Below are 11,194 nucleotides of genomic sequence, written 5' to 3'. Positions count from 1 at the left end.
GAATGGTTTGATCCCTATCCAGCTGAATTCCTGAGAGGAGACAAAATCCAGGTCTCCTACTCCTCCGCCATCTTGCTCCGCCCCCCCGAACTTGGTATTTTCTTCCATTTACTTAGATCTTTTTAAATTTCTTTCATCAGTGTTCTGTAGTATACAGTTCTATCAGTATACAGATATATCAGTGTCCTATCAGGATGCAGATCTTTCTCACATTTATGTTAGCTTTAAATCCTAGTATAATATCATGTCTTTAGTGCTATTTTTTCTTTTTTTTTGAACACAAAATGGAAAAAAAATTAATTTACTTATTTATCTTTAAATTTTTTATTCAAATGTATTTGAATGTTACATAACATTGTAAATTTAAGGTATACAACATGTTAATAAATACATTTATATATTTATGATTGCCATTGTAGTGGTAATAAGCACATCTATCATGTTATGTAATTATTTATTTTTAGTGCTTGAAATAATAAAGTTCTAGGCTCTTAGCAGATTTAAAGGTTGTAATACAGCATTGTTATTTATATCTACTATACTTGTATTAGATCTCTAGGTCTTATTGACTACTCATTGCATGTTTGTACCCTTAAATAATATATTTTTTTAAAGATTTTATTTATTTATTCATGAGAGTGAGAGAGAGAGAGGCAGAGGGAGAAGCAGACTTCCTGCAGAGCGGGGAGCCCGATGCAGGACTCGATCCCAGGACTCCGGGACCATGACCTGAGCCGAAGGCAGACGCTTAACCATCTGAGCCACCCAGGCGCCCTACCCTTAAATAATATTAACGCTATTGTAAATGTTTCAATTTACTTTAGTTTCAAATATTTTATTGCTAGTATATAAGAATCAGATTGACTTTTGTACATCGACTTTGAAACATGCAAACCTTCTGAACATACTTAGTGCTAATAGCTTTTTTATATACTATGCGATTTCCTAGGTAGACAGTCACATTATCCATAAACAGAGAAAACTGTATTCCTTCCTTTCCAATCCATATACCTTTTATTTCATTTTATTTTATTTTTGCCTTATTTAACAGGCTAGGACCCCTAGTATGATGCTGAATACCAGTGGTGAGAGCAAACATCCTTGCATTTTCACAATCTATTGGTAGCACTATCTTGGATTAAGAACAAGTGTAAACGGTACTTAAAACATTGGGGGAAGAAAGCCAAAGTTTCATGTTAATAGTGAATACTTGTTAACAAGTGCTGGGAGGGTTAGGTATAAAAAGTATCAGAGAGACAGAATAAAGGCAGAAGTAGGGAGACAGTGCAATGTGAAGTGAAGTAGTTGAAACTGAGGAGATGCTTCAATTGATAATTGAAACAAGTTTCTTTATATACATTTTGGAATGTTTGTTTTGATGGGGGCTCTAAAGATGGCAGAACATGTTTGGAGTGTCTATAGCTTATGGTTGAGAGTATGGCTCTGGATTCAGATTGCCTAAATTCATATCCTTCACTAGCACTTATTGTGTTACCTTGAGAAAGTTACTTATACTTTCCATCTGATGATGTATGATTTGTTCAATGGGGATAATAATATCTATTTCATTGGCTTGATTTGAGAATTAAATGGAATAATTTTTATGAAAAATCTCTGGGAATAGTGCTATTATTATATGACAATTTATATGGGCCCTTACTCAATGAAGAAATAATAAAGTTAAGTTATAGAAAAATGAAGTCATTTCTATGAGAAATTGGTAAGCTTTTCTACATCAGAATGAAAATTTTTAATCCATATATTAAAACTGTTTTTCACTGTCACTCAACAAAATGCTTTTGATTAAAATGTTTTTGATCAAAGGCTTTAGTAATCCTAACTAAATATAACAGTAATGCCATAAAAAACTTGGGTCCATTGGATATATTTTAGAAATGTAGTATGCTTTGGGATGCCTGGGTGGCTCAGTCAGTTAAGCATCTGTCTTTAGCTCAGGTCATGATCCCAGGGTTCTGGGATTGAGTCCCTTGCTCAGCAGGGAGGCTGATTCTCTCTCGGCCTGCTGCTCTGCCCGCTGCTGGAGCTCTGTCTCTCTGTCTCCCTCTCTCTATAAATAAATAAAATAAAAAAAAATATATAGCATGCTTAATCTCATTTAATTAAGAATGTCTTCCTAATTTGAAACAATAAGGATGTATGGAGAGATTGTACCTCAATTTGCTTTAGTCTAGGATTTTATGGACCATAGACAAATTATTAGCAGGAATTCTCATCTTTGAAATGTTTGTCAAAATTAATTATAAATATATACTTATTTATTTAGCTATAGCGATCATCCAGATTATGTGGGAGCCACAGTTCCTGGAAAGATGTGTGTTACCCATTATTCTGCTGGAATTGCTTTGGTATGTAATTATTTAATCTTATTATTTAACAAGATTTATACATTTAAAAATCATTCAGTGTTATAACAAAAATTTTATACAGTTTACATTTATATTTGCATTTAGAGATTACACTTTCTACTGTTAAAAATTTGAAGTATATAGAAGGAAGAGTATTTTGTAGAACAGACATCTGTTGCAGTTATTTTGGAAGTGGAAGTAGAATAAAAATATCATAAATACACATGCATTCCTTAATATATAGAATAGTGCATCATGAAAAATTATCTGTAAAAAAAGTTTTATAACCCAAATAGATTTTCACTTGTAGACATAAAATTGGAGAAATAGTCTTACCAATAAAATAGCTTCAAAATTAAAACAGTGATTAAACAAAAAGTATGATAAAAATTCTTTCAAATGTTTCACGCTTCCAAAAGAGTATAAAAAAGAAACTTTTGTCTATTTTAAAAATTTAAATATTTATAAATATTTTATATATACATATAAATTATTGGTACAATTAGATGTGTCATTGAATGATAAAGTAATTGGTTGAGCAATTTTCCCACCCTATTCATTTTTGTGTGTGTGTAAAGCAGGTTATTTTTATTACATTTTAATACACTTCTGTATATTGATTTGGAATGGTCAATTTGCAGTTGGTTTCATGGGGCCTGTCTGAGGACAGTGAAATACTTAGGAACAAACAGCGTTAAAGAGAAAACCTAAACCCTTTATATTGTTCAAAAGAAAATCATAGAAGTAACAACAGGCTTTTCTTTTTAGTCCAAAATGTATCTTATATATTAAAGCTCATGACATATTCAAGTCTTCAGTTCTCCTTTGCATTTAGTGAGGGCCTACCTGATACTTACTGGTCACCTCATTTTTACATGTATGAATTAGCACATTGCATTCTGAGGAGATAGTTCCAGCGTATGTCCACCAAATAGGACTATTAACATGTATTGAGAACAGCCAATGAAGTTGAACTTCATGAAGATGTATTCCTTCAGCTAAATGAAACTTTCCTTAAACCCAACCAAAGTAAAATATAAACCATTTTTTCATAAGACTGATTTTTTTCATATTCATTTATTTGATAATAAAACAGGATGATGACATACGTATATAAAATTTGAAAACAATAAAATCCTCTTCGCAAGTTGGGTGATAACATTGCAGATTTATTGAAAATTATTTTCATTACTTTATAGTTCATAACTAGGACGTTAATGACTGCTCTTAAAAAAGCATAACACAAATACAAATACTAAATACATTGTTATGTGTGACACTGTGTGTCATCATACCATTTAGTCTTCACTACAACCATGTGAGATATTCTATCCCTATGTCACAAAGAAGCTTTGAAAACAAGTACATTGCCCAAGTTCACACAAGAGACCCAAACCCTCTCAGCTGCTAAGTCCAGTGCTCTCTTTCCCACATTAGGCTTCCTCTCAAGGCCAACACTTGCAGAAACAGCTTTCACTTTGAGATATCGTAGTGTGTATCTTAATGTCAGTGAATTCCAGCTCTTTGGCTTGTTAGCTATGTAACTGAATATTTTGCCAAATCTCTGAGTTTTCTGGTTTTGAATGAGAAATAATTCTCTCACTAGTTTCTTACCATTAACTATGCAGGGCCTCATGGAGTGGCACCTGGTTTATACAGGCCATTAATATGTATAAATTCCACCTGCACCTCTGAAATAAGCCTTCATAGTTTATAAAGCATGCTCACTTAATGTCATTTGATTACTTGGAAAGGAGCAGAGGAAAATACAGTTTTATAAGTACGGTTTAGATCAGAGAATGTCTTTTCTTCTGTGGGCAATCAGGAACCACGGAAGAGTAACAGCAGACTGATATGATTGATCTAAGGCATACTTTGGGAGGAACAAGGTAGCACCTCTATGTTGGACAGATGGGACTGGGCAAAACTAGGGGCAGTCTCATATCCTTATGAAGATGTTTATCATGATCTAGGAAAAAAGGTAATGAAGACTTTAGGGAAGAAACAGTGGAAATAGGGATAAGGAAGCATATTTTTCTCAAATGCCAGTCAGTATGCAAGGCCCTCTCATATTCCCTGTGTTGATATAAGACTGGCCAAGTTCACATTACATATGTCTGGAGACATACCATACAGAGAAAGAAGATCGAGGCAACCTGACTTTTTCTTTTTGTTCCTGGGGTCTTGGTACTTTATCAGTTCTTTTTTCCTTCACAGTCTTTGCCTGTGGTGTCCCTATTGCCTAGAATACTCCTTTCTCTTTCTCATTGCCTTATCCAGTTAGTTAACTATTTCTTTTTTTTCTCCTTTTTTTGGTCATCTTCCTGATTTTATTTTTTTATTTAAATTCAGTTAACATATAGTGTATTATTAGTTTCAGAGGTAGAGGTCAGTGATTCATTGGTCCTATATAACACCCAGTGCTCATTACATCACATGCCCTCCTTAATGTCCATCACCCACTTACCCCATCCTCCCACCCTACTCCCATCCAGCACCCTCAGTTTGTTTCCTATGATTAAGAGTCTCTTATGGTTTGTCTCCCTCTCTGGTTTCATCTTGTTTAATTTTTCCCTCTCTTCCCCTATGATCCTGTGTTTTGTTTCTTAAATTCCACATATGAGTGAGATCATATGATAATTGTCTTTCTCTGATTGACTTATTTCACTTAGCATAATACCCTCTAGTTCCATCTACATCATTGCAAATGGCAAGATTTCATTCTTTTTGATGGCTGGGTTGTATTCTATTGTATATACATACCATATCTTCTTTATCCATTCATCTGTTGATGGACATCTGGGCTCTTTCCATAGTTTGGCTATTGTGGACATTGCTGCTATAAACATTGGGGTGCAGGTGCCCCTTCGGGTCACTACATTTGTATCTTTGGGGTATAGACCTAGTAGTGCAATTGCTGGGTTGTAGGGTAGCTAAAATGTTTCAAACCTCTAAAAGAGTATTTAAAAGAAACTTCTATGTCTGTTTTAAAAATTTATAATATTTATAAATATTTTATATATATTAGAAATAAATTATTGATACAATTAGATGCATCATTGAAAGGTAAAGTAATTGGTTGAGCAATTTTCCCATCATTTATTTTTTTAAGAAACAAATTTAAGTACTAAAAACTTTTTAAATTACAAAATAATTAATGTTCTGTCCCTTTTAAAAGTTAAATAGGAACATATAAGGAAATTTATGTAAATTTATGGCATCTCCTCTCTCAGGAAGTGATAACCACTATTAACATTTTGATTAATATGTATCTTCTACATTGTATCTTTATCTGTTACTGTGGCTCCCTCTCTATATATTTTTGCAAAAATGGGATTTTGCAGCACATATTTTTATTTCTGATACTCTTATAATTTTTGTTACAAAATTTATGCATTTACATGGCAAAATTATTTTAATTATAAGTATAAAAAGCAAAAATTGATAGTAATTCTTCCTTATCTTCTTCAAGGAGTCCTACTGAAGACTTTAGAATGTCTTGTTTAAACTCTTCTTGTAGCTAAATTTATTATTTAAAGTAAATATGCTCTTCCCCCCGTTTTGATTTATAAACTTTAGGCAATGTTGGTTAATATTATCTATGATATATTTAGTCCATTCTCTCTGTTTGTCATGTATATATTCTTATATTTTTATTATTTTAACAACATTCACATTATTATTAAAATATATTCTTACTACTTTTAATATATATATAATATATATTTATATATAGTATGAAATATATAGCATACATGTATATGGTATATAATATTATAAAAGATATATTATTGAAATGTTACCAAACAATATACTACATATGTTATTGAAATATATAATAATTATATATCATTACACATTATATGCCATGTACTTCATAGTTATGCATATATAATATATACATAATACATAGTATCACATGATCTTATCATCTTAATAATATTTATATTTTTATTCATATCTTTTTATATTATATTGACTTACCTTAGGCAATGCCCATTGATTACTTGCTATGAAAAATAAGAAATTAGAATAGTTGAACACTTCTTATATCCATTGTCAAGATTCATAAAATTTATAATTTATTCTATAAAAACTTTTATACTTTGTCTACAGGTTAACTTAAAAATTGAAATAATAAATAGTATTTTATAATATTGTGACTGTATAAATAATATTAACTCTTGGGTAAAGAAATATATTGTTATGCTAGTAAAGCTTTGATGGTCAAAGGAGGACCTTTTAGGCATCAGGGTCTAATGGAGATGCTTAATTATTTTCTCATTTCTTTAACTTCTATGAGTGAAACCAACTACCATAAAAAATTAAAATCATTTTTTTTTTTAAGATTTTATTTATTTATTTGAGAGAGAGAGAGAATGAGAGACAGAGAGCATGAGAAGGAGGAGGGTCAGAGGGAGAAGCAGACTCCCTGCCGAGCAGGAAGCCTGATGCGGGACTTGATCCTGGGACTCCAGGATCATGACCTGAGCCGAAGGCAGTCGCTTAACCAACTGAGGCACCCAGGCGCTCCCATAAAAAATTAAATCTCATCTTCCTTAGAATCCTTTTCTATTTTTTTGGAGTAACTCTTGAGTTTTTTGTTTGGTTTCCAGTTTATTTTATTGTTTAAAGTATTATTATTTTTCTATTTGAATTGGGGATTATATATTGAGTTCAAGATAAAGAAAAGTTTATGTCTTCATAGGGCTGAATGTGGGCCAGTTTAGAATTTATTTGTAGACCAGACTTTTCTTTCAGTGTCACTTCCTTTCTCTGGCATTCTAGGGGCTATATCCTAAATCTATTAGGTGTTAAATTACTTTTAAAATTATTCTTTACATTCCTTTAATTACAAGAAATCATTTTCTTTTGTTTTTGGCCAGATTCTTTGTCCAGTGTTCTGGGTGCAAGACTTTTTAGGCAGGAGGCCCCTTCTCAAGGAAACTCGTTGCCTGCTCCCACCCTAGCAGGAAGACAAGAGGGAACTTCCAGCTATGACTGTCCATCTCTCACCTGTAGCTTTTCTGTTTGCTTTTGGGGCAGTGGAGACACGAGACAGGTGTGGGCCAGATATGATTGAGGAACATTTATTACACTTGATTACAGTTCAAAATGGGCTAGGTCTACTAGTGCCACAGGTCTAGATTTGTCTTTATTTTTCTGGAAAGCTAGGGAGACTATTTTAGAACTACTTTACCACTCAACATAAGGATTGAGGAAGGAATATAGGAATCTAAAATATTTTTATCTTTTCATATAGGTCTTTTTGAAAATTTTATTTCCAGTATAGTTAACATACAGTGTTATATTCATTTCAGGGGTATAATATAGTGATTCAATAATTCTATATATTACTCAGTGCTCATCAAGATAAGTGTACTCAATCCCCTTCACTGGTTTCACCCATGGCCCCTTCCCCCCCACCACCTCCCCTTTGGTAACCATCAGTTTGTTCTTTATAGTTAGAAGTCTGGTTTTTGGTTTGCTTCTTTTCTTCCCCTTCATTTGTTTTGTTTCTTAAATTCCACGTTTGAGTGAAATCATATGTTTTTTTTTTCTGACTGATTTATTTCACTCAGCATTATAACTTCTAGATCCATCCATCCATGTTGTTGCAAATGGCATGATTTCATTCTTTTTTTTTAAGTTTTTATTTGAATTCCAGTTAGTTAACATACCGTGTAATATTAGTTTCAGTATACAATTTATAGTGATTCTACACTTCCATGCAACACCTGGTGCTCATCACAAGTGCGCTCCTTAATCCCATCACCTATTTTACCCATTCCCCCAACTCACCTTCCCTCTGGTAACCATCAGTTTGTTCTCTGCAGTTGAGAGTCTGTTTCTTGATTTGTGCCCCCCTTTCCTCCCCCTGCTTGTTTGTTTTGTTTCTTTTACTCTTGAAATTTTCCCTTTTATAATTTTCTTCTAATTATTGTCTTGTCTTTTTTACTTAAAGAAGTCCCTTTAACATATCTTGTAAAGTCAGTTTAGTGGTGATAAATTCTTTTAACTTTTGTTTGAGAAACTCTTTGTCTCCTTGAATTCTGAATGATAGCATCAGGGAGAGTATTATTGTTTGTAGTTTTCTCCTATCAGCATTTTGAATATGTCATGCTACTACCTTTTGGCCTGCAAGGTTTCTGCTGAAAAATCAGCTGAATAGCATTATTATAGGGTTTTCTTATATATAACTAGTTGTTTTTCTCTTGGTACTTTTAAGATTCTCTCTTTATCTTAATCTTTGCCATTTTAATTATTATGTGTTGTGGTGTGTGCTTCCTACGGTTTATTTTCTTTGTGGCTGTCTGTGCTTCCTGGACCTGGATGTCTGTTTCTTTCCCCAGGTTAGTGAAGTTTGCAGCCATTATTTCTCCAAATAAGTTTTCTGCTCATTTCTCTTTTACTTTTGGGATCTCTATAATGAGAGTATTAGTATGCTTGATGTTGTACCAGAGATCCTTTAACATATCCTCATTTAAAAAATTTTTTTTTAACTTTTTTGCTGTTCAGCTTGGGCACTTTCTATTTACCCTGTCTTCCCAATCATTAATTCATCTTCTGCTTTCTCTAATCTGTTGTTGATTCTCTCTAGTGTATTTTCATTTCATTTATTCTATTCTTCAAGTCTGATTGTTTTTTATTTTTTATTTTTTAATATTTTATTAATTTATTTGACAGAGAGAGACACAGTGAGAGAGGGAACACGAGCAGGGGGAGTGGGAAAGGAAGAAGCAGACTTCCCACGGAGCAGGGAGCCTGATGCGGGGCTCGATCCCAGGACCCTGGGATCATGACCTGAACCAAAGGCAGATGCTTAACGACTGAGCCACCCAGGCACCCCCAAGTCTGATTGTTTTTTTAAAAAAGATTTTCTGTCTCTTTGTTGAAGTTCCCATGAGTTCATCCTCTCTTCTTTCCAGTCCAGTGAGCATGTTTTTCTTTTTAAAGATTTTATTTATTTGTTAGAGAGAGAGAGCATGAGCAGGTGTGGGGGAGAGGGGCAGAGGGAGAGGGAGAAACTAACTCCTCCCTGAGCAGGGACCCCAATGCGGAACTTGATCCCAGGACCCTGGGATCGTGGCCTGAGCCGAAGGTAGACACTTGACTGAGCCACCCAGGCGTCCCTCCAGTGAGCATGTTTTTGACCATTACTTTTATCTCTTTATCAGGTAGGTTGCTTACCTCTGTTTTGTTCAGCTCTTTTTCTGAGGTTTTTGTCTTGTTCTTTAGTTTGGAGCATATTTCTCTGTTGCCTCATTTTGTTTTTCTTTTTGCATTTGTTTCTATGAATTAAGTAGAACAGCTACTTATCATAGACTTGAAGAAATTACCTTTTATAAGAACATCCCTTATGGACTGTGTGTACCTGATGGCTTTGGTTGCCTTGCTGGATCTGTAATGCGTGTGGGCTGGAAGTCCTGGGACATCTCATACTGCCCTGGTGGGATGGGTGGAGCTGAAGTGGGCACTCGCCAGGGGGTTCTGGGGCTCTCTGTATAGTGGGTTTTGGCCTGGAGTACCTCAGGATACTTTGCACATATGTCACCTTGGTGAGATGGCTGGTGCTATTGTCGACACTGTCCAAGGATATCCCTGTGTGTGCCACATTGGGGCCACCTTGTGAGGCTTTTTTGGGGGGACCACTGGGTCTGGTGTGGGCCAGGATCCCAGGGCTTACTGAGGCACTAGGCTGGCTAGGGTGCCCTGACCCTGCTTTCGTCTGTGCTATCATGGTGGAGGAGGAATGTAAGCAATGGTACTCTCCTACCCCTCTGGCCCTAGAGAGGTTCCAGAGCTCCCTGGCCACTTGATAGAATTCTAGGGCTGGTTCCTTTATATTCTAGTTGCTCTTTAAACTGTGGCACTTTTCCCCCCTGTATTCCAGAGTGTCCAGGGCTGGTGTTGGCTAGGGGCCCAGGGTTGGCTAAGGTGGTGGGCTGGCTAGGGTGCCTGAATTTTGCTCCCATCTGTGCTATCAAATTAACAGGATAATGTAAACACTGGTGCCAGCCTCTCTGATTCCCCACCACTTGGTGGAGGGTTAGTTCCTTTATATTCTAGTTTCCCTTTTAAATTCTGGCTTTTATTTTTTACTTATTTATTTATTTTATTTATTTTTAATTTATTTTTTAAATTTTATTTTATTATGTTATGTTAGTCACCATACATCATTAGTTTTTGATGTAGTGATCCACGATTCATTGTTTTCGTATAACACCCAGTGCTCCATTCAGTACGTGCCCTCTTTAATACCCATCACCGGGCTAACCCATTCCCCCAGCCCCCTCCCCTCTAAAACCCTCAGTTTGTTTCTCAGAGTCTATAGTCTCTCATGGTTCATCTCTCCCTCTGATAACCCCCCTTCATTTTTCCCTTCCTTCTCCTTAGTCTTCCATGCTATTCCATATGTTTCACAAATAAGTGAAACCATATGATAATTGACTTTCTCTGCTTGACTTACTTCACTTAGCATAATCTCCTCCAGTCCCATCCATGTTGATGTAAAAGTTGGGTATTCATCCTTTCTGATGGCTGAGTAATATTCCATTGTATATATGGACCATATCTTCTTTATCCATTCATCTGTTGAAGGACATCTGGGCTCTTTCCACAGTTTGGCTATTGTGGACATTGCTGCTATAAACATTGGTGTGCATATGGCCCTTCTTTTCACTACCTCTGTGTCTTTGGGGTAAATGCCCAGTAGTGCAATTGCTGGGTCATAGGGTAGCTCTATTTTTAATTTTCTGAGGCACCTCCACACTGTTTTCCAAAGTGGCTGTACCACTTGCATTCCCACCAACAGTGTAAGAAGGTTC

General features: G+C 35.1%; 1 protein-coding gene across 1 annotated transcript in view; it reads left to right on the top strand.

Annotated features, from left to right (window-relative positions):
* Window positions 1-11,194, top strand: part of LOC118009944 (disintegrin and metalloproteinase domain-containing protein 32-like) — a 196,519-nt gene that overhangs the window by 75,986 nt on the left and 109,339 nt on the right. Inside the window, exon 10 of the mRNA XM_035003988.1 lies at window positions 2,285-2,366. Within this exon, the coding sequence (XP_034859879.1) occupies window positions 2,285-2,366 (82 nt within the window). The remainder of the gene's footprint in view (window positions 1-2,284; window positions 2,367-11,194) is intronic.

This window comes from Mirounga leonina, unplaced genomic scaffold (assembly GCF_011800145.1).
Source record: "Mirounga leonina isolate KUSES-001 unplaced genomic scaffold, KU_Mleo_1.0 Mir_128, whole genome shotgun sequence".
Taxonomy (NCBI): domain Eukaryota; kingdom Metazoa; phylum Chordata; class Mammalia; order Carnivora; family Phocidae; genus Mirounga; species Mirounga leonina.
Note: the sequence above shows the minus strand (reverse complement) of the source record. Positions and strands in the feature narration are given on the sequence as shown.